Source organism: Sapajus apella, unplaced genomic scaffold, assembly GCF_009761245.1.
Source record: "Sapajus apella isolate SASKATOON/1434 unplaced genomic scaffold, GSC_monkey_1.0 scaffold25, whole genome shotgun sequence".
Lineage (NCBI taxonomy): Eukaryota > Metazoa > Chordata > Mammalia > Primates > Cebidae > Sapajus > Sapajus apella.
In genome coordinates, this window is record NW_022436965.1 from 8,919,813 (window position 1) to 8,943,901 (window position 24,089).

General features: G+C 47.8%; 1 protein-coding gene across 8 annotated transcripts in view; it reads right to left on the minus strand.

Moving 5' to 3' along the window:
• Positions 1–24,089, minus strand: part of CACNA1E (calcium voltage-gated channel subunit alpha1 E) — a 502,806-nt gene that overhangs the window by 47,481 nt on the left and 431,236 nt on the right. For 7 of the 8 annotated variants that reach the window (XM_032291227.1, XM_032291222.1, XM_032291225.1 and 4 more), the window contains 10 exons: positions 22,424–22,583; positions 21,196–21,325; positions 20,512–20,571; positions 19,695–19,801; positions 8,656–8,667; positions 6,880–6,976; positions 3,458–3,618; positions 2,760–2,897; positions 1,733–1,934; positions 743–907 (listed from right to left, as the gene is read on the minus strand). In XM_032291227.1, the coding sequence (XP_032147118.1) occupies positions 743–907; positions 1,733–1,934; positions 2,760–2,897; positions 3,458–3,618; positions 6,880–6,976; positions 8,656–8,667; positions 19,695–19,801; positions 20,512–20,571; positions 21,196–21,325; positions 22,424–22,583 (1,232 nt within the window). The remainder of the gene's footprint in view (positions 1–742; positions 908–1,732; positions 1,935–2,759; positions 2,898–3,457; positions 3,619–6,879; positions 6,977–8,655; positions 8,668–19,694; positions 19,802–20,511; positions 20,572–21,195; positions 21,326–22,423; positions 22,584–24,089) is intronic. The other variant, XM_032291223.1, reaches the window with a different exon arrangement.

Below are 24,089 nucleotides of genomic sequence, written 5' to 3' on the forward strand. Positions count from 1 at the left end.
AAACAGCCCGTCTTCCTAGAGATGAGGGTGGGCAGGGAAGAAATGTAGAAATGTTTTCTTTTCTTTTTTTATTTTTTTGAGATGGAGTCTTGCTCTTGTCACCCAGGCTAGAGTGCAGTGGTGTGATCTCAGCTCACTGCAACCTCTGCCTCCCGGGTTCAAGCAATTCTCCTGCTGCAGCCTCCCGAGTAGCTGGGATGACAGATGCATGCCACCACACCAGGCTAAATTTTGTATTTTTAGTAGAGATGGGGTTTCACCATGTTGGTCAGGCTGGTCTCAAACTCCTGACCTCGTGATCCGCCTACCTCAGCCTCCCAAAGTGCTGGGATTACAAGCGTGAGCCACCGCGCCCGGCCATAACATTTTCTAGAGTGAGTTACTGGAGTTAGTCATTTAGTATTAAATAGGATGAGCCTCTCCGAATACTCCAAGGCTCCTTTAGACCCCATGATGGCGATCTCTGTCTCCTGACTTTTCCACACTTGTCTGAAGCTGCCTCCCATTCCCATCTCAGGTCTCGCGAGCCCCTGGATGGCTACTATAGGCTTCACTGCATTTTGGTCAGTGGACTCCCAAATCCCCAGAGATTGGGCTGTTGAACAAAACAAAATCACAAAAGGATTCCATGATGGAAAAGTAGGTAAAGCAGTGACAGGCTAGGACGTCGGGGTGTCTTCCCAGTTGCCCTAGGAAGGAAATAGTGCTGGGGCTCAGCCGGGGCTCGTGCGTCTCGTCTCACCTTCATCATCAGCACGACGGTGTTCAAAGCGATCATGGCCATAATGGTGTACTCGAAGGACGGGGACACCACAAAGTGCCACACGCGGTACTGGAAGGTGTGCCTGTTCTGCGGCATGTAGCGGGTGAGAGGTTTGGCACTGATGGCGAAGTCGATGCACGCCCTCTGCGAGAAAGCCACGGTTATTAGTGCAGGTTCAAATCTCTTAGCCCTTGCACTGTGGCAGGCTGTGTTCCATGCCCAGAAGTGGAGGACGGTGAGTGAGAAAGAGGGCAGGGCTGGGCAAGTAAAGATGGCAACTGGGGTCACCTGGACAAAACTATAGACATGGCATCGCCTTAAAGAAGTACACAGAACTGGAGGTGTTTCACATGGAGTAAAGGCTTCATGGTTATAGTCCTTTACACAGCATGCGGCTGAGCTATTTCGGCAGGAAGCCTTCCTTGATGCACTAGGTCAGAAGTAAAGATCTACCTACCTAGGTATTTCTATGGCACTTTATGTCATCGTTCTCTTATAGTCCCTAACAGTTTCTAGTTCAGTTCTATCACTAAAAAAAAAAAAAAAAAAAAAAGAAAAATTTAAAAAGCTCTGAAACCTTACCATGTGCCAGAACTATGCCCGTTGCTAGAAAAGTTGCGATAAGACACATTCCCTGCCCTTACAACGAATACGCCCAAGGAAGGTCACAGTCAGAGAAGCAGGTATTTGATGTTATTATTGTGACACACTTCTCTGTTTTCTAGACTATGCAAACACAAAGGTAAAGACCGCCTCCTAAACATCTTACGTATCTTCCAGATATCCGCGCCTCATACCTGGGCCTTAAACAGTGCTCGGAAAAAATGTTTATTTAATGGCTGAATAATTACTTTTCCCCTCTTCTCTCTATAATTCTTAAGAAAATGCAGTCTTCCTTCCTTACATTGCGGGCCCAGGAATCCTTCCTGGAGCCCCTGCAGCCCCCCACTTTAGACCAATTGTTATTACCTCGTTCTTCTCCAGGCTGCACTCCTCCATCATCTTATCCCCTTGCTCCTGGAAGGTGATGATGATGAGAGCCACAAAGATATTGACAAAGAAGAAAGGGAAGACCACGAAGTAGACCACATAAAAGATCGACATCTCCATGCGGTTGCTGCGGCTTGGGCCTCGGTCTTCCTCTGTCACATCTACGGAGTGCTGCAGAACTCTGTGGGGACAGAATGAGGGGCACAGATGGTGGATGACGGTCTTGGCTTTGTTAGGAAATGTGGCACCTATTATAATTGTTCATCTGACTTCTTTGACTCTGCAGATCCTCCATTAACTTTTTTGAGTCCAAACCCAAGTTGTCATATCCTGCTGCCAACAATCTGCTTCTCTTTCTAGCCTCTGTTCCATCATGCACTCAACTCCTCAGCAACAGAGGGACATCATTTTATCGTTTAGGTTGTCATGTTCAATACAAAGAGACTCCTAGATTTCCATTTAACATTTTGCTGCCAACTAGAACCTGCTGCCACCAGAAAGGCGTGTCTTAATCATTGCTAAGTCTCTGAAAAATTAGCTTTCAGCTGTGGGCAGCATAAGACCTGCATTCTGTGGTCTTCATGAGGACAGGAAGTGTCTTTGGGTTTTGCCAACTCATTCTTAACCCTCAGTCCCCAGGCTCTCAAGTGCGGGGACTTCCTGGAGGATAAATCTGTCTGTAACAGCTCTCAGGGACCCTCCTTATGGGTAGAGGGCTGTTCAAAACTCATTTGTTCCACGGAAGTCAGATGGCTCCACTCAACTCCTCAATTATTGGCTACAACATTAAGAGTTTCAAATATTTCCCAGATGTTGTCATCCCCTTCTCCATTTGTGCCTGGAGGGTTTTCATTCTTCCTCTTTTCTGCCTGTCTCACCTTCTCAAAACGCCTTACTTTCCCTGATATAATAACCAAGGGTGAGCCTTGTTCATCTTGAGTCAGCTTCTCAAGGCAACCACGGAGTCCTATCACAGTCACAAATGAGCATGCAAACAATCACTCACTGAGGCCATCCTTCCCCTGTGGAGACGGTGAAGAGGGTCAGCAGGGCCCAGATAATGTTGTCATAGTGGAATTCGTGGCGCTTCCATTCCCGGCCCTTCACCTCCATCTTATTTTTCTCATGATCTACATAGTTGCCTCTAAAACCAGAGCAGAAATGAAAGAGGGCCTTCTTACTATGGCTCACGGAAGAGTCAGCACATTCTACAGATCGCAATAACGTGGGGTAATAATGACCATCATACATGTGTAAGGCAAAAGGAGTTTTATTAAAGGCAGGTATTTCTGCCATGGAGCAAAAACGGGATCTGATGCCCAAGAGATACGGGATTAAATCCTAACCTTTTTAGTAGTGGCTTTGTAACCTGGAGCAACTTGCTTAAACATTCTGAGTCTTAGCTACCATTTGTGTAATATGCAAATAAAACTCACTTCAATAGCTCGCTATAGGGGTTTAAAATGAAAACCAGATGTAAAATGTCATGGTATGAGACATTTTACACTCAGGTTTTCATGTCTGCCACAAAAGAGGTGCTCAATAAAAAGTTTATGGATTCCCTGCTTTGTCTTTTTGCTAAAAGAAGAGTGGAGATGGGCCGGATAGAAAGGAAGGAGGGTGGACCTGTGGGGGCGGAGTTGGCTCATCAGGACATGCTTCAGCAAAATCAAGCCGGATGTGCTGGCGGCTGGTGGTACTTACATGCACTCCTTCTCTGTGTCCTTGGAACTGTCTGTGCAATAAAAGAACTTTCCCTTGAAGAGCTGAACTGCGATGACAGCAAAGATGAACATGAAGAGCTTGTAGACAATGAGTATGTTGAAGACATTCTTCAAGGAGGTCACCACGCAGTCGAAGACAGCCTGTGGACAGAGCAAAGAGCCCTGCTGCGTGAACCCGTGATGGCCTCCACCCTTGCCTAGAGCTGAGCTGGCCACACCACCACCACCCAGCCCCGCTAAGAAGGAGAGAGCTCCCTGCTAACAGGTGAGGGGATGCTCATGAGATTAAGGTCTGGCTTCTAAGCTGGTTATGGCTGCAAGGTCCTCCCACCTGGGATGGGAGCACATGCTCTGAATCTGAACGCAGACCCAAAGCAGTAGAAACCAGATGCTATCAAGCAAGGAATGAGGTCCTCTGTGAGATCCTGGGACGGGTACTCCGCTTAGTGTGAAGCACAGAAGTGTACAGCTGAAAAGGATCTTTGAGATTATTTAGCCCAATTTAGTCTTTAAATAGCTTGTGCTTTATTCGGTGACATTCTTGGAGTTGATTTATATATGAATTACGTGTTGTTTTCTCCTTACCTTTCTAAAAGGATCGGTAATAGTACGCTATCATCTTTGTTCATTTCACTAATACGCAAGTTTATACATTTATGATTATTTCAGAACTTCATGTAAATGTTCTCTAGTGAAGGTGCTGCATTTGGGATGAAGACCAACAGGAGTAATGTGGGAAAGACCCATATACAACTTCTTTTAGAGACGGGGAGGCTGGGCAGATAGAACCAGAGACTTAGACTTTGGTTAAAAGGCCACAGACCTCCAGAGACCTTCACTCCAGGCCCTAAGCTTTGAGGAGTTTCATGGGAATTCAACACGTTGTGGGTCATTTTTAGGTTATTTTCTAGGTTTTAGGTTTAGCTCACAGGACAGTCTAGGCCCACGGTGGTGCCACATTTGTGCAGCTGCTGCTTTGCAGCACTGGGTGAAGCACTGCTGGTTTCATTAGTTCAACACTGCGGGGAATGCGAGTGACATGCAGCCCTGTGTAGTCATCAGAGCCACCTATGTCTCCCTCAGGTTATGGAGCTGCAGAGCGAGGAGCTAGCCTTCATAATTTAACCGAATTAAGTAAGGTTGCAGGGTGCTTTCTCTAGCCTATTAACTCATCTCATCAAGCCTGTCTGCACTCTCCCTGAGGCCCACTGAACCCTCCCCTGCAGGAGCACTGACAACACTGATCAGCATCAGGGTCCCAGGGAGCCTGGCCACACTCTGTGGGGTGTGAGGCAGAACCCAGTGAGTATTTATGGGTGGGTGCCGAACTGGGCTGTCGTCAGGCAGGAAGGTGGTAAGAAACAGGTGACACTGTGAGAAGGGCCTCCTCCAGCGGGGAAGGCAGGTAGCCTCGAAGGAGAGCAGTCAGCTAGGCCACTTCCTTGGGAGCGTGGGTGTCTCTCTCTGGGAGCCCATGTGGTGGGCCAGGGCCCTGGGCTCTGAGGTAGCCACGTTTCAGTCAGATCGGGGCCTCTCAGAAGTGACTTTTCTTCTGTTTCATAAACCTAGTTAGTGATTGGGTATGGTGGTTCACAGCTGTAATCCCAGAACTTTGGGAAGCCAAGTAGGGCAGATCACCTGAGGTCGGGAGCTCGAGATCAGCCTGACCAACATGGAGAAACCCCATCTCTACTTTAAAAAAAAAAAAAATTAGCTGGGTGTGGCGGTGCATGCCTGTAATCCCAGCTACTAGGGAGGCTGAGGCAGGAGAATCACTTGAACGGGGAGGCGGAGGTTGTGGTGAGCCGAGATCGCGCCATTGCACTCCGGCCTGGGCAACAAAAGCAAAACTCCGTCTCAAAAACAAACAAAAAACCCTAGTTAGTTTTGCCCCCTTTCTGCAGAGTCAAATGGCTGAAAGGGGAAGCAGTACTATGAGGCCTGAAGGGGGTGGGGGTAGGGGTGGGCAAAGAGTATCCGAGGTGATGAGAATCCAATAGGAAGTGGGAACTGGGAAGCAAGAGAGAGTCCAGTGCACAAGACCCTCCCCCAGCTGTGTCCTCCGTGGCTGGCTTGGGAGAGCAGCCCCAGGCATTCCAGAGGAACTGTTGAGTTTTCTAACAGAGACCACTCATGTCAGTTCATTTTATCCACACCACGGATGTGTGAGTTACAAAGTGTCCCCATTTCCCATGTGAAAGAAAGTCAAAGAATAATTTGCCCTGGGTCATACAGCTCCTAAGTCCCAGAGCTGAGCCTGGCACTTAAGTGGGTTCCTTTTAATGTTGACAGGGGTTCTCAAACTACACTGATATGCTAAGAGTCACTTGGGAAGCCGGTTTAGGAGGCACATTCCAAGCCCCTCCTACAGGGAGTCTAGCTCTGTTGTGTTTCGGTGGCCAGCAAACTGGATTTTAAGAAGTACCCAGGTGATCCTGATGCAGGTGGCCTATGGCGCACACCTTGAGCAGGGCTGCATGATTCCATGTGATGTGCAGTGAGGGAATTGCATCTGCTTGCTGGGAAGTATTCTGGTGTAGCCCCTGAAGATGGGGCTTCGCTGGCTGTGTAGCCTGAGCAGCAGAAAGACTTTGTGGCTGGAAACCAGGAGCTCTGGTCCTCTCCCTGGCAGTGGCTTGCTTTCATTCACAGGAATTCAGGGAAAAAGAACTTTCCTTCCATGGAGCCTCAGCTTCCATTAACAGCAAGGCATGTGGGGTAGGGGAGGCAGGTTTAACAGGCTAGCAGACTTGTGTGATAAGGCACAGGAAGCCTTCCTGAGAGGCAGAAAGGCTTGTGGAAGGTAGGGCCCCAGGGGAGGTGAGCAGGGAGAGTATTAGACAAGGAGAAATCTGGGTAAGACTTCTAGTAAAGGTCCTGGCAATAGAAAGAACTTAATTCATGTCAGCTTACTTCCCCATTTCTTCTCTGCCTCTGCCAAAAGTGGACTGCACGACCTTGGACAAGTTACTGAACTATCTGTGCCTCAAAATTATGAAAGGAAGGGCTAGAAGAGCTTCTCCTACTCCAGAGTTATGAGAAGAGGAAATGTCCCTGCATACTTGGCCTTAAGTAATATGCAGACCACAACACACACAGGGGCCCCCGTTGCTTCCATTCTGGTGTTCTGGGTCTGCGTTGGGGACACAGGAGGCCCCAGGACAAAGCCACACAGGGTTCCCTCTTGGATGACATGTCACACGGGAGAGTAGATACCACCTAGGTCTGGACTAAAGAGGCAAAGCTTTCTTACAGATTTCTTGGGATGTTGGTAATTTTCCTTTGAAACTAAAGAGGAAAAGAAATATTCCCAGAACAAATTCTCCAAAAGCAGGCCAGCCATGGCTAAAGAGAGATGACCGGAGGAGGGGATTTGATGGGAATGAACTCTGTAAACACTACCTTGAGCTTGGGCAAGCGCTTGATGGTTTTCAGTGGCCTTAGAACCCGGAGCACCCGCAGAGACTTGATGGTCTTGATGTCCCGTCCTTTGTTGGTTCTGCAGGGGAGAGCCCCCAGGGAATCAGATGGAATCGGGGTGGGGGGGAGGGAGAAATAAAAGTGACATTCAAACTATGGCATTAGTAAAAACAGGCTAAAAGGGAAGAGATATATGGGAGAGATGTCGGCAAGAAGCCAGAAACTGAGTCAGATTTGACTCCAGGGACATCCTACAAAAAATGCTTCAGGAATATTCTCAAATCACTTCCCAGTGTGCACGCATAAACACACATCCACATGCATAAACACCCACACATGCACGTACCCACTCTATATACACACACGGAGGAATATACAGGCACACAGAGGCCTCCATGCACATATGTTAATCAACACTTCCTTCCCTAACCGCCAGTCTAATGCTGCCAATTACCACACCCGCACAATGAAGATGGAAGATGCGTCAGTCAACTGGGCAACAGGAGCAGCAGCCCACCTCAGATCCCCACTGTGCCTAATCCAGTGCTTGCCCAACAACAAGGTTTTCAAGTGATATTTGCTGAATTGATGAACCCACAGTTGAGAGCAAGTCTCATCAGGGCACGTGACTTAATGTAGGTTTGTCACCACTGCACAGTTCATTAGTGCAGGAGACAGCCAGCTGAGGCAGGGTGGTGGCAGACATGACACCCTCGCTGGTCCACATGTTCCAGAGAAAGCATCTTATGCAGGCTTCTAGCCAGGACCTTGGCTCACACCCCAGTACCTCTGTGCGGCTGGCTCTTCCCGCAGGCCCTTCCAGTGCAGACAGTGTGCACGTAGCACAGTCTGCAGAGACTCACGCGGCTGGAGGAGGCCCAACTGCAGGCCCAGCTGCCTTTATCCCAGCCCTACAGCCAATGACCCTCCCTACTCAGCCACTTAGAAAGGTTACTCCCAATAGAGAAAATATGTTTCTCTTGTTACTTTTAGGAATGAAATGAATAAATCAACTTCCATTTCTCTTTCTTACCTGTTCATCCCCTGAAATCTTTGCATTCAATTCAAATAATTGTCATTTATAAAACACACAAAAGTTGTAAAACAAGACTGCAAACAGTGGAGTCAGGCTCACCCTCTTTCCTCGTGTTGACCCAGATGACTGTTACACCAACAGTCTGAGGAAATGGGGCCCACAACATCAGGTGGGAACTGCAAGGGCTTCTGCCTGCTTTTCCCCTCTACCTTCCTGCCATACCTACCCCACCCCCAACAGGGAGATGCAAGTCCCTCTACTCTTTCACAGAAAGCAAGATCAAAAGATATTTAATCAAAGTGGAGGAATGCTGACTTTGCTCAAAATGTTTATTTTAAGACTCTTTTAATGATTATAGGCCACGACCTACAAGTTACTTTTATTCAATCCTAGATCTGAATAGAAATAATCCAAAATCATTGCACTGACACGGTCTTTAGCATCCAGGGGCTTTGGTGTATTTTATAAATTATTTCACTGGATTAGGCTCATCTGTCTACATATCAAAAAGAGGCAACATATGAGCCTAATACATATCCAAACCCGTAAGAATAATGGCTTCTCAAGGAGGCTTGGTGACTCCTAATTTTGATCTCTTGGATTTAAGTAAGAACTGACCACGTTTTCCCCAATGCGTAAGCCCCTCCCTCCCAAGCATACTTTCTCACTCCTCCAACTCATTCCTTCTATCTTTTACTTCAAAGATAATTGAACATATTTACCCCAAAGCGTTCCTGTGGAGGATCCAATCAGAGAGCAGTAGAAAATCAAAATAAACAAACAAAAAAATGGGGTTGGGGTAGAGAGAAGGCAGTCAGAACACTTCAGGGAGAAAAGAGAACCTTACAATGACAGGGAATCAGAGAAGCACCGGCCCAGGGGACCCCGCCCACAGCCTTGGCACTTAAGAGTGTCCACACCTTTGTAAAAGGAAGGGCCAGCACACCATTTGCTCCATGGCCACCGTCCCAACCTGCAGGGGCAAAGGCCCTTTGCCAGCACAAGTGACAATGCCACATAGACTTTTGGGTATTGTGCGTTATTCCATGGGGCCTGGTTTAACAGGGGGCAGGCGTTTACTTTCATTTCCTACGTAGTCTTCAGACAAATTCTGTTTCTAGTGAATTTATACAAAACCAGGCTGGAGGAACTATGCCTGCTCAGGGCCAGAAACTCTCTCACACACTGGCATGGTTGTGCTTATGAAGGGTTTCATCTGAAGAGGGACATGCAACCACTCAGAGAGGGACATACTGATGTCTCTCAGGAGCTCAGAGGAGCAACGCCAGGAAACCAACTTGAAACAAGGTGCGGGAGGCATTTGTCTGTCAACATCATGAAGTCACACCAAAGCTTGCCTTTTGATAAATTAAATGACCACCTGTCCATTGTGAGCATACCGTGCAACTTGAAGATGAAAAACCATCCCAGTTCTACGGGCGAGGCACTTAAAATAAGTCAGGACATAAATATCTTTAAGATAGAAATAATGACAACTAACTTCTAAATTTTTTGAATATTTATTCTTTATTCTGGGCCAGGCTCTGTGCTAAGCAATTTTAGTGCAAACCTTTATTTAAACCTCCTAACTTTAGCACGTAGGAATCACTATCCCCATTTCACAGAGGAGATTCAGAGAGGTTGAGTGAGAGCCTGACATCAGTTGACAGAGCTGGGACATGAACCCAAGCACATGCGATGCTCAGAGCTCTTGTTCTTAACCACTAAAGCTCCGTACCAACAGGTTTTAGTTCAAGGTTCTGTCAAACAGCGCACAGAATTTCTGAGCTGGAAGAGATCCCTGAAATCCACTCAGCTGCAAAGGAAACAGGCTGCAGGAGGAAGTACCTTACCTAAGATCATTCACTGAGTAAGTTTAGAACCATAGGTCAACCTGCATCTCATGATTCCCCATCCTGGCCTGCTGCTAAGAAGTGCCCATAATTCAGGTTTTGGTTCTTAGCTGCAAATTGTGATGAAGATTACTTTTTTTGTTTTTTGGTTTTTTTTGGCCAAGGTATCACAAACCTATGTTCCACTACCGTATGTCACAAGCAAAGAGTTCTAATGGTCAATTTATTCAACCAATGATCCCATACTCAAAATTATTAATTTTCACTATAAATGCCAAATAAATGGTGATTTGGGAATTAGACCCAAGACCTTATAAACCTTAAATCCTTAATGTGATAACCTCCAAATGTTCAGAGGACAGAAATATCTTCCCCAGCATCTTCTCACATATAAGACAGGGCATGTGGTAGGTCAGCCAAACACACCTTTATTCATTCATATACCAAGCATCTGTGGAGTCCTTAATATATGTCAGGAACTTTTCTGCATACTGGATATATAGTTGTGAACACATGAGGTTGCCAACCTTTTGAAACTTACCTAGTCTAGGAGGGAAGACAGACCTCAAGTAAACAAGCACACAAATAAAAGTATAACTGCAAGCTGCCATTGGAAAAATGAAATCATTCAATTAAAAAATTTACCAAAATAACTACAGAGGTTTCCCTTTCCCCAGGCTACATTTGTCTTAAGGAAGAACTAAGGGATAATCTGTCATATCTCCAAGACGGGGGAATAGGGTAGGAGATCAATATATGAGCAGGTGATCTAGGAGCACACCCCCCAGGCTTCTGCCTTCTGCTTAGCTAAAGTCCTCATCTCGGAGACCTTTCTATCCTGCAGCATCTGAAAAGGTTCTCAGAGGTCATGCTCATAGACACCCATCTTCTGCGTGAGGACATAATATTTTCTGCTCCTCCCACACACCTGGATAAAGGATATAATTTGCTCTCTTCAATTTATTTCCCCCCAGAATTCTAGTAAAATATCACGGTATAATTCATTGTAGGGTATTATGCCACATACACTGCATAATGCATGGCATAATACAAAGTCACCACTGTCCCTTGTTTTGGAAAACAGGGTTTCTTAATGATATACTCTAATCTTAACAGCTGAGCGTGGCTGCCAAACCACTGGGGGGCTATTTGTCCCATCCTAACTCCCACAGATCTGAGCCAGGGATAGCAATCAGACACAGGCCAAAAGTAAAATAAAAAATTAGTCATTGCTCTACACATCTTTCATCAGGTTTCTTACTGCAGAGGCACCACTGAAAAGCTATGAATTTGAATAGCTGCAGAAAAATATGCTTTCCTCCTCAGTTTTGTTAACATGGGCAAGATTTGTTAACTGATTTAAAAATTGCCATTTGAAATGAAAAGAGTACTGAATAACAAAGCCCCAGAGTCAAGAAAAGCCTCAAAATATAGTCACCGTTAATTACAATATAATTTACACTAGGCCAAAGCACTGCTCCTAAATCCACACATGCAAGAGTTACTTAAGCCATTATCAAAGCCAACAAGATTGCAAGGAAGACGTTTCACCGAACTACAAGGAGGAGCTCTTCAAGTACCTTAACTGAGGCACATTGTTTTGGAAATAATTCACGTGCATTTTACAAATCATTTAAATGTAATTGTTCAATAACACTTTGCTACTCTCTGCTACTAAATTATAAACAGAGTTTTTTTTTTTTATACTGCCTAATTTCTATCTGGTTCAAAAATTGATTCTAATGTTAAAATCTGAGGACAATTCCACACGCTAGGATGCACTGGCCCCACTTTAATTGGGACTCAGTTGGCCACCCATTTTACCATTTATTTTCTATTTATTTGGTAAGTTCCTGGCTGCTCTGCAGGAAAAATAAATGACACATTTTTCTCTTGTTTCATCAGCAAAAGATGAGAATTTTCTAGCTCAGTGGTCAAGCTGCTTTCCAGATCTTTTATGTGTAATCACTCAGCATTCAGTGTAATCTTGCTCTTCACCTTCCAGGTCCCCTCTTCTCAAACAACATGCTCTCAAGTTGATTTCTGCCAGGAACTGACTCTCCTCCCATGGGGGCAGACCAAGGACATCAGGTTCTAAAGAACACTTTTGCCCTCCCCCATGAGCCAAGGAGGAATAGCTCAGGGATCTGAAGGAATCTCTTGCCTCAGGGAATGGCCAGGCTTGCAGGAGGGAAAGGTAGAAGGAGGGGTCATACTGTGAGGAGCCTCCAGTGTCTCACTGTGTCTGGACTATTATTTGGTAGGCAATAATAACTACCATTTATTATACAATTACTAAGCACTTGGCACTATATCCGACACTAAATTCATTTCACCTTATTTAATGCTCATAAGACCAAAATATTATTTTGAATCCCCATTTACAAATGAAAAAGCAGAGGTTCAAAGTTAAGGCAGCTAATAATTAATACTGCTGGGATTGAGACCTAAATGTGCCTGACTCTGAAACCTATGCTCTTATTTGAGATGTTACAGTGCCTTTCGAATGGGAACCACTGGAGGGTTTTAACCAAAGAAGGAATCAGTAAAAGGACCAGTGCTTCCTGAGCTCAAATACTGAGCTATCATACTCCCTGTAATCAGTTTAGGGTCTATGAGCGTTCCTAGGAAAACAAGTTACAGACGAAACATCAAGATGGGTAAGTTCAGGGATGGCCTCCTCCGTCTGCCCATAGGTCTTGTATGTTCACCAGGTAGAGAGAGAAGGATCTGCAGACTGAGGAGAGATCAATGCCAAGCCACTGCTCTTAGCTTGCAGGGGTTAATCGCTTGGAGCTAACTAGAACATGATGTGTAGAAGGGAGCTTAGCCTAATGGAGACGACATGGAACTTCAAGTCAGAACACCAAGGCTGCTCAAGAACTGGCTTTGCTACATACTAGTCAAATGAGTCAGACTAGTCAAACCTCAGGCAATCCACTTCTCAGCTCTAAAACAGGACTGTTCAGTGATAAATAAAATAAAGAGTGTGAAAGCGCTCTAAAAATTCTAAAGACCGGTGGGGAAGTTTCCCCTTTTGCACTGGCAGTGCCTGTCTCTCTAGGGCCTGCAGATAAGGATATGTCCATCTGCTTCTGCAAAAATATTAAATGTAGCACTTTGACCTTGTCACTGCTTAGAGGATGCCATTTGGGGTTTAGTTTTCCTTGTGGTCCATGCCTCAGCATCTCTTGGGGTCACCCTCGAGCCCTCAATCCATTGTTACTCTGCCACCTTTCTTTGCCGTGTGACCAGAGCACTAGCTCTATGCTAAATGTTTGGTGCACAATCCTTTCCCTCTTGCACATAGACCTCAATGAGCTCCTCAAACATACTCCTGAGGGCCTTTTGCAAGCCTCCTTTGCCATACACAGCACCATACTCCAACTGGCACGTGTTTTTGTCTAAACACTGAGAAGCAGCAGGAGACAGTAGAGCATCTGTCTTCTAGCAGTTGTATTATTCAATCTGGTGACCAGTGGCCTTTGTTGTCTCTCTTTTTTATTCTAAACATACCCGAAGACACCTCATCTGCTGATCTTTCTAAGAAGGCCTTGGAGCCGGCAGAAGTCCAGCCAATACGCCTGTCCCACTGAAGACTAATTTGAAATGCTAGGCTGTGTCCCCGTGCATGTGGATTAGGCAGGTGGCAGGCATGATCTGTGTTGATGGTCCCCAAATCCATGATGAAGTCTTCTAACCTGAATTACTCTAAAATCTACTTTTAAATCTGGAGGGCGCTATGAGGATTTTCCACTAATCCAGCAGTTGTGGGCTCTTCCCATGGTTGAGAAGGCTCACAGGGTGCTTTCTGCATCTGGGCCTGGTTGCTTGTTGGTTAACATGTGGATGGGGCCGTGCTCCATGATTGGATCATTTCATTTTGCTTGGGTCTGTGGCCACAGGCTGAGATCCCCTTTACAAGCAACCATCTCCCAATTTTGTGCTGTCGATAAAACATGCTAGGGTGTTCACACCCGTTGCCTCCATAAGATAAAGATCTCAAAGTGAATATTCTATAGGCAGCTCCTTGGCAGCACCAATGTCACATGCGACAGACAACATATTTTCCAGTGTTCACTAAAAAGTATGCATGCTGGGGCTTAATGCCACGAGTGGGTAGCCTGGGGACATATCTCCTTTCAGACACTCCCTCGTGTGGCTCCCCGCCGTCTCTCCTTACTCCCTCCCAGGCTCCATGATATAGTAGTAGGCACCTCAAAAGTCCATGGGCTTTGATCATCTTTAATGTCCTTGTCTGGGCACAGTCAGATGCAGTCATTCTTGAAGTGACGTTTAAACTGGACTCTCAGGGAACAACATCCTCCTATCTGCTTACAGTTGGAAATTTCCAATTCCTTTGCGGCTGGCCTCCTAAATCCACAGTTAATGGGCTACCTGACGGCTAAATTTAATTTTAATCCTTCATTCTTTTCCACAGAACAGGGGAACTGGATGGCCTGTCTGGCTCAGTGGTAAATGGGTCTTTTTTGCATGAAGCAGGACTCTGTCCACTTTTTTTGCCTACACGATTAATGTGCAGTCACTGGTTCCTTTGGGAGACTTCCCTTTCAGTTCAAGAAGAGGGAAGTCCTGTCAAGAGAGAAGTTCCAGGGGCAATGCTGGAGGTTTGAGGGAACTGCCTTAGACACAGGCAGGTAGCGAAGAATAGGGGAAAAAGACAGCCAGGTTTAGCGTGAAATTTTTGCCTCTTGTTCCTATGCTGTGCTGAGCATGAGTGTGTATGAGCGTTTTGGTGCTGAGTAGCCACTTCTTTCTGACATGTGCACACAACCCTCCCATCTCAGCCTCCTGACTCGCTGCAGTTACAGGCAGGAGCGACCACACTCAGCTCCCAGAGGAACGTATTCTGTGGCTCTTTAGAGTTCTTCCAAATCCAAAATTGTCCATGCCTGTGTGTATAACTCTGCTGCTGCAGCTAGTGCTGAATGCATTCAATGGACCTTATCCATGTCAGGGACTAGGGCAGAGTGTCAAGTGTCAGGAAAGTGACAGACTTCAATGAAAAGAATGGAATAAAAGCTAATGTGGGAACTCCAGTTCCTTCTGGCATCAAGAGGCAGATTGACTCATATTTTTCGTTTCTGGCTAAGGACTGAATAATGGGAGGCCAAGTGCAGCTGTAAGCCAAATCTCCTGGGTGCCAGGGAGTTCTGACCTCACCCCGTGCCCTGCTACAACGGCAAATAGCAACAGGAAGCTTTGGCGTCAGCCACCAGAGAGCCTGTGTGACTGACTGATGCACAGGCCATGGTAGGTTCCGAGGCAGGGGAGGAGATGGGAGAAGAATTGCTAGTTATTTTTCTGTTAAACCATTTGTGCTGACCAGCAATTAAAAGCTGTGAGTTTACTACTTAGAATCCAATCCAGGAGAGCTCATCTGCTAATGTGAATTGATCTAGTCAAGTAACATGTTGTAGAACAGTGGAAGTGGAGAGGGTGAGGGACCTGGGTTGGAGTGCAGGTGTCACACACTACAGACACACATGCACAGGTGTGCTGGTCCTTTCCTGCATTTCTCTAGAGATGCTGTCCCTGCCATCTGTCTCCCCAAGTCGCTTCACTAAACATGAAAGGCATGAAACATGAGGGTTCTGCGAGGTTCATGAAAGCAATCTGTGTAGTGGTTGTGGGACCTCATGACCTCCCTACAAGGCAGCTGACTTTGGTTGTTGGGGGGTATCCCCCAAAGCAGGGGAATGTGCCTCATGTGCAGATCCCCAGAAATGCCAAGGCTGTAACCATCCCTGCCTTCCCACCGGAGGGCCAAGAAGCAGCAAGATGGTAACAGGGTGTTCAGAAACTGGGCAAAGCAGTTTCTGGTCCTTTCGCATAAAATCACACAAAAGAATCCCTCTTCTTCCGAAAGAAAAAGAAAAAAGAGGAAGGTTTCATAGATCCAGCCACTCACCAGACTTTTCTTGAAACCTCAAAGTAGAAAAGGCACAGCTCTGGACATTTATAGTCAGCAAACACTCTGTCTCCATGTGGCCCAGAAAGTGGGTGTTGTGAGGGCAGTAGAATGAGGAAGCCCTGAACCCAGCATTTGCCAAAACTCTGCCCACCTCCCTGCAGGAGTGCTGGGCTGAAGGAAGGAGACCCGGGCGTTCTGATAAATGCCTTATAATGTAAAAGTGAATTGGAAAGAACAGAAAAGTTGCAATGTGGGTATCTTTCCATTTATTTTCTTATCCATGGCTCTGCCCACACTTAAACCCAAGAAGAAAAACAAATAAATGAATAAATCCACTTCCCTTCCTCCTCAAAAGTCAATAAAGTTCCCCAACGGAATTTGTCAGGTTTACATTATAAATGTTCCCTTTACTTGATGTATGCAGCTGTGGAGAACGGGCTTCTCTTCAGCCACTACATAAACAACACATATGCTCGTAGAAAACATACATGGTGGCAGGCACGCGCCTCAGCAGGAGGGCTCAGGGGACACCGCAGCTTTCACTGAGAATTCAGCCGGAGGTCATTCCCCCCGCTTAGTGGGGGGGGCTTTGCTCCTGGGAGCTGGGCCAGGATCGGAGAAGGCTCTGGCTGGGTGGTGGAAGGAATGCCATGTCAGTCCTGGTTTCTGAGGAGCCACAGAAAGAGGCTACCATGGCAACCACCATCAACAGCTCAAGTTTATTAAGCAATAGGCTTCACAGAAGCCTCGCTGGTAAGTTGAGGTTCAATTTCAAGAAGGAGAGAGAGACTAGGACAGGAACAAGGTTATTTGAACGGTGGACATTATGGGGCAACCATATGGGATATGACAATGAGAGCTGTAAACACGAGGAGAGAGATGCTTGGCAAGCCTGCAGATGACCCCACGTTTGGCTTTGTGCTGGCCTGAGCCCCAGACTGTGAGGGACGAAGGCTCCGTGACTTCATCTCCCTCTCTGCCCCAGGCCAGGCCCTGTCTCTGCTGGCAGGTGGGACTCTGGCTAACTCCACCAAAGGGATGCGAGAGCTGAATTCTCTGGTGCCATTAATGAGGAAAGGAACAAGGCAGTTAGAAAGCATGGGTGCATGAGCGAGAGACAGCATTAGCTGGACCCTGCTTGGCAAACACGATGAAGGCCAGGGGAGGAGGAGTGGGAGCCTGCTCCCTGAACAGAGAAAGGGGAGAGGAAATGGGCACGGCAAGCTTGGAAAGTTGAAGGCAAACGAGAGAATAGATGGAAAAGGGTGAGCAAGGACCATCTACGTTTCGGAGAAAACGAAGAGTGTTCAAGAAGTGACATGACTAAACGCAAGTGATGGATCATAACTCTCAATCCATCACATAAGTGTGGACCCCAGAACCAGGGGGATCCTGGGGGCCCCTGCACTGTACCTGGTCTGAGGACCAACAGAGAGGCTTCGGCTCCGGGGGTGTTAAGGCTTCCCCTGCCACCAGCACCAAAGCCACCACCGCCACGTTTCAAAGGGCACAAAGGAAAAACAAGACAGATGACAGCTCTACTGTACATCATCACTGCTCTGGGTCTGGGGAGCGATGTCTGGACTGTGGACAAGGGGCAGGCATACAGGAGCTTCCTCTAAAACACACCTCTTCCCACACTGGCACCAACATGCCAGCCTGGTTACCAGGCACACAGGTATAGGCGAGTGGGGCATGTGTGTATAAAACAACTAGGCCTTGGACCAGCCTGCACACATCATCTATCGGCACACACTGTGCATCAATACAGACTTGCTCCTATATTTGGATTTCATGATGTGATAGGAGAATGGAAGGATGAGGAGGGGAATTAACATTTACTGATCATCCACACTACATCAGGCCCCGTGCTAAGCACTTTACATTGTTTTACCTACGTTTCAGAGATGAGAACTCAGGTTAGGAGGGCTAATATTTTGCTGTGGCTCAAGGACACAAAGCTGGAAAGTAGAGGGGCTGGGATTGAAACAAGGGCCCGTGTGGTTCCACAGCCCGGCCTTTCCTGCCAATCCGTCCTGTTACACCAGCAGGCTCTGTTCTGTTCTTCCTAAAGATATGGTGGGTTCTTTCTGATATGCTTCTCTCTCCTGTCCTTTATACTTCAAAGAGACACACATGATTTTTAGTGAGATCAAATAAGAAGAACGATATGGTGAATAATCTATGCAAATGAATTGACAAAATGAAAAGGGAACTTGACCTTTTAAAAACCCAAAGATAATATTTATCTCTAACAAAAAACTGGGTCTCCTTAGGGCAAAGGCAGATTTTAATCCATCTTTCCAAGAAGTGGGCAGGGGAGCTGGAAGTCCTTTGATGGAGCCAGAGCTGCCTCTCCTTTCATTGCACAATGAGAATCCAGACAGGGCCCAGATGCTTGACAAAATACCCCATGCTTCTGTAAAATTTCCTCAAGAACAGTCCAGCCACATCTGACAGAAAACTTTCTTTTTGTGGGTGGCAGGGGTGACTGCACACAATGGAATTAGCATGTGCACAAGGGGACAAGGGACACTGGAGTTACCTTGATCGCCAGCCCAGTTCAGGGTCACAGACTATGCTCAATGTGGTTCTCTTTTGAAGGGTCTCTCACGGCTGGGGAGGCAGCGGACATAGTCCGCTTCCAGGTTCTGGGAGATCCTACAAACCTAGCATAGCCGGGGACCTTGTACCTCTCCTTAAGACAGAGAGCTCTCCACTATCTCCACCCCAACCAGGCCACTTGAGAAATATCCCATAAGTCTCACCAAGAAAAGATAAGACATAGGAGCTGACAGTGCTTGGGGAAAAGCGCTGTCAGCCTCCCTGTCTGTCTAAACATTTGGGAGGGCAAATCATTCCAAGCGTGATCTCTTTCTAAACACTTGGAAGGGCAAACCTTTGGAGGAAAAACCACTTGGAAGGGCAAATGTATTAAGATATTGTGATCCTTTTCCAGCTGCCATCAATGACAGCAGCTCCAAAAGCTGTCCTGCCATGCCACATGGTGTAGCTGGCCTTGCATAGACTGAAGATGACGCTTCCACTTGTACTGACTTAGGAGATGGCTCTGAGAAGTCTGTTGTGCCTCCTGGAAGAGGCTGAAGCTGCTCAGGATGAACAAAGTACAGACAGGACCCCGAGGCTGGCATTCATCCCACTGGAGCGCTCTACACATGTGGCTAGGACCTGAGAGCATCCCATTTCCTAGTTACACCCAGGAGGGCTGGAAGAGCCCTTTCCTTGGTGAGATTTCACAGGAAATGTCAGAATGTGATTGAAAACAGGCCACAGCTGGATCCATGTGTGTGGGAAAAAGAAATCCCCCAAATGTGATGAAGGTGATTTAGTTCATTACACCCCTAAAGATGGGGTGGGTAATGGTTTAAGACTGTTTTCCTAGGCATGTTATCAAGGAAAGTTTGGAAGGCCTTTCCTTTTGGAGATTAAACTTATTATTAGGTTCCTGCAAAAGGTTTCTTGCATCCCTGAAGAGCTCTTGTTTATGCCTGCCATGAGCAGAAAACTTCACCACGCCTAGGATGCCGTGATCCTCAACTTTGCTCTACTCTACCTTCTGCATCTTTCCTTCAAGCTGCTTCCTTAACTGACACATTCAAGAAAGAAGGGGCCCATGAGATGTTCCTGGGTCCACTGCTGAGTGCACAGAAGCACTGTCTACACTGTGAGCATCTGCCCATGCTTCTGTCTCCAGAAAAGGAATTCCCAGGGCCCCAGACTTCTTCCTCCTGACACTTCCTATTCCTGTTTCCCCCATTCTGCCTCTCAGGTTACATGAACTGGAGCTGCAAGGCCCTCAGGAACTCTGCTGAGGGTGCCTGGGGAGCAGATTCCCAGAGGGGCATTCTTTGGCATCACCCTGCATGTTGCATTTCTGGAAAGGGCTTCAAATCAGCTGGAGTCTCCAGGAAGAGGGGAGGGATGGGAATCACACAAGAAAAGAGTCACTTACGCCAGAGCAAAGGCCACCAATGCGCCAACTACCACCACAAAGTCCAGTATGTTCCACAGGTCTCGGAAGTAGGACCCGTCCTGCAGGATCAAGCCTTGATCTATCATCTGCAGAAGAAGGATGTGGACAGCCACAATGAGCCCGGAAGGTGCGGGCAATACCTGCCCTGAGCTCTGTTCATCACAGCAATGCCTCCACTGCCACCATCTCCATAACCAGCCCTACGCTGGAGCCTGGAGCACGAGAAGGTGGAGCCAGCAGGCTGTCTCCACATAACTGAGTCCCGAGGCCCCCGTCTCATAGTCACTCAGGGTTCACTAGGCCCCTTGGCTGTCATGGAACCTTGCCACATTCCTCCTTTCATTTGTGGCTCAGAATGCTGGGCACTGCCATATGCATAGATGGGTAAAATCCCGGATGGATGAGGCTGGCAACAAGACAGGCTGTGGGGTGTTAGGGTGGCTGGGACTAGGTGAAGCCCAGGAAGACCCATCTCTACCTAGCCCTCTGCCTGGGCACTCAGCCAGGACAAGCACTGGGGCGAGGACTGCAGACCCAAGCCTGTCTGCACACCCGTTGCTTGCCCCCCACTTGGGCCAGGTCCACAGCCCTGCACCAGTACAAACATATCCATGCTGCCATGTCTAGCTGAGGCAGATTTCCTCAGCATTCTGAGGCCAGAGCAGGAGCAGCAGAAGCCCTACTGAGGACTGCCATTGGCTAGAGGGTGGTAACACTGAGGAAGAGCTCTAGCCTAAGGAGCAGACAGGTGACCCATCCAAACCCAAGAGCCCAGTTTTTTTCTAGAAGCTTTTACCTTTATAACCATCTCAAAGGTGAACACGCCCGTGAACACATAGTCAAAATACCTCAGGACCTGAAAGACACGTATGGTGGAGGGGAATGACCACGTGTGGCCAGCAGGCTACACGCACTCATGCACGCCCACCCTGGCCCTCACCCACTGTGCCCTAGAATAAAGGCTTGGAATCAGAACTGCTAGCTGGATTGAGAAAGAAATGCAGGGGGGAGGGACGCAGGCCCTGCTGGAGCCGGATGACCCAGTGGCCACTCCTTGGCTGCTTTCTCTCTTTGGCCAGAACTTAGGTTTTTGGGTCTAAATTGCCCACAAACCTGTCCCTCAGTTCTGGCTCAGGACCTGGAATCCTTGTCAGCTCCTGTCCTCCTTGTGACCCTCATATCTCCTGACATATTCCCAAGGGACCCCCAGGAGATGCCTTGGCCCCTGTGGTGGAGCTATGACCCACATCCAAACCCACGGGTGGCTACCGACCCCCGCAGAGCCCTGGCCGGTTCAGGGCAGAGCCTCACAGCATGTTGGGCTGGGAAGGGGCTTGTCTGGGAATGGTTCATTCCCAGACAATTTCCAATCCTTATTCATTCCTAGCAACCTTGCTCCCATCTCAGTTCACCTCCAGTGCTGGGAGAGGGTGGGCACCAGGGCACTACGGAGGCTGGCACATGGCCCCTGTGCACCCACTTTGTTGCGCTCCGAGTTTGTCAGGACGGGGTCCTCTGCTGCCAGGGCGATGCTGCTGGCCGCGATCACCAGGAGGATGCACATCTCGAAGTAGCGCAGGTTCACGATGTAGTGGCAGGCTCTCCGGATGCTGCGGGCGGTGGAGCACGGCTGAACTGACCCGCTCCCCGACTGCTCCCCACCGCACCCATGCCCTTATTCCTCACTCCCCACATACACACATCGGCCCCGTCCAGACAGCCAGGCCCTCGCCAAAGGAAGCCGCCAGGGAGAGCAATTTAATTTCTCAGGCACCACCCTTGATTTAAAGCCCCAGTGGGGGAAGATAATCAGATTGGTTAGAGGCTGCAGCACGCAAGCCAAAATGCATTATCTGCAGGCACGTCTGAGCCATGGGGGGCAGCCAGCATCAGCCTACCAACTCAGGGCAGCTGCACAGCACCCTCTGCTGTATCTCCATATCTACGCTCCCACTGTAAGGAAACTGGGACATCCCAAGGAAATTACAAAGGACCAAGAAACATAAAAATAGATCTTGATTCTAAGATTCCTGATGAAAGCAGTAACGGGTTTTCATGAGCCCCATGTTACTCTGGTTAAAGTAACCGTATTCTACATTCTGCGTTCTACCCAGGGATGGCTCACTAACCCAGGAGGCTGCTCCCTTCCCAGAGCCCTGCTGGAATGCTCCTCCCAAATTCCATCTTTCCTGAATCTAATCTTCCAGACTCCTCTCTGCCACCCCCACCTCATGCCCTTGCGTCTCCTCTGAGTGGCATGCTCAGAGCAGTCCATTTCAAAACTGCACATGTAGAGCACTGTGACCAAAACTCTCAACTCCAACAGGTGATCTGGTGCTCTAGGCTCCACATTCTTGGCTCTATCCACTTCTGGAACATTTGGTGACACAATCTCAAGTAGATTTCCTTCCACACTCCATGCTACCTACTGACCGAAGACTAGGTGAAGAGTTCCTTTCTGATGATATTTCTCATGCTCTCCTGTCTGACATTACTCTTCCAGCTACAGACACAGAGCTCAGAGGCTGTCTAACTTACCAACCCACCTCACCCAGTGGGCACCGTAGATGCTCGATGTCTGGCCACACTCCACCAGGAAGGCTTGAGATGACTGGACCCTCATCCTTCCTCTCCCCTTCGCCCTTCCCTGCCTCACATCTGGCCGTTTACCCTAGCACCAAAGAGGGAGCAATGCGAGGGTGGCTTACGGGTTGGTGGTGCTGAAGATGAACATTGAGCTGTGGGGCACCATGGCTTTGCCTGTCTCACGTTTCTCCTTCTTCTGCTTCTTGTTCTCCACCTCCTCCTCATCCTCTCTGATCTCTGCCTCCTTCAAGGGACTGGCTTCCCCATCCGTCTTGTTGCTAACTGCAAGAGGAACACGTTGAAATCTTCAGAAACCGTGCTGCGTGTGAAAATGGCACCCTTTGCGTTTAGCTGGGGATGAAAGGAGAGGAGGAGAAAGGGCTCCAGGGACGCCCCAACAAGGTGCCCTGCACGTGCTGCAGGTATTTACTACCAGACATTGAGTTCAACGCTTATTTTTACCCTCTTCAAATGTTACAAGAAATAACCTTTTATGTCATATAAATGACTATGATCACGTGTCCCCTTTTAGGGTTGAACTTTTAGAGTCTGATAAACAGTATGGTGTTTCTGTTATAAAGTTTACAAGGTTAAACTCTGCACTCTTTGTACATACGCACTTATTGAATTTCCCCATCAATCTGTCCTGAGTGGCATGTATTATTACTCCCATGATACAGAGGAGAAAACTAAAGTTCAGGCAATTTAAGTACATTTCCTAAGGCCATACAGCTAGTATGGGTTCCCAGTTCAAAATCCTGTATCCTTTCAATGAATCACCCTGCAGTGGAAGATTTCAAGAAATCATGACTCTGTTTGCAGCGGCCTTTCTGGCTATGCTTTTTTTTTTTTTTTTGGCCATGATTAATGTAGAAATGAGAATGCAATATTCATGTGAGTATAGGTCCACTACTGCATTCCAGGATCGGGAGGATGAAGGAGCCAGAGGTCGAGTGTAGCTCTCAGCTGTTGCTCTGTTTCCATACTCAAGACACAGTGTGGGTTAAGCTGGCAGGGGGCTGAAGCTATCACAGTAGGGAAAGGGCCCCAGTCAGGCTCGCCCACTGCTCCCTGCTCACTGAATGACTCCACCCTGGAACCCTGTGCCAGCAGCAGACCCCTGTGGTCCTGGCCCATGCCGGGGTCTCCTAAAGAGTAAGTCATAGGAAGTATCCAAAAGCCTTGCTATCACTTGCTTTTACTTATGACCAAAGACTAGCTCTGGAATGAGAACAGAGGGAGAGTGAAGCTTTCTTCACGTTCTTTCGCATAAAAGAAGGCCCCAAACACTTCTTATTAAATCAAAAAAGCAAACAAACACCAAAAGAGCTGTGAGTCTGGGATCTGAGACAGGCCCAAGTCAACCAAAGCACACGCTGGACGTGGGAGACTGCACTTTTTGGAGCAGGGGCGGGTTGACTGCAGAGGATATGAGGAAATGGAGAGGGAGCCGTGGAAGAAAGAAAAACAGGGAGAGGAGAAGACTGTCATGTGAAAGAGAAAAATACGGAAACAGAAGGAGGAAAACAGCGAAGCTGGAAACCTGTGGTCACAGTTCAGTGATATGGGGCAGCAGGTGGGATTAAGACAGGGAGGGTGTGAGGCCAAAGGGATGGGACATGAAGTCAGGGAAGGATAGGGTGTGGGATTAATGCAGGCACGAGGTGTGGGGTCAGGGCACGATGGGGTATGGGATTAATGCAGGCATGAGGTGTGGGGTCAGGGCAGGGATGCGGTGTGGGATTAATGCAGGCACGAGGTGTGGGGTCAGGGCAGGGATGGGGTGTG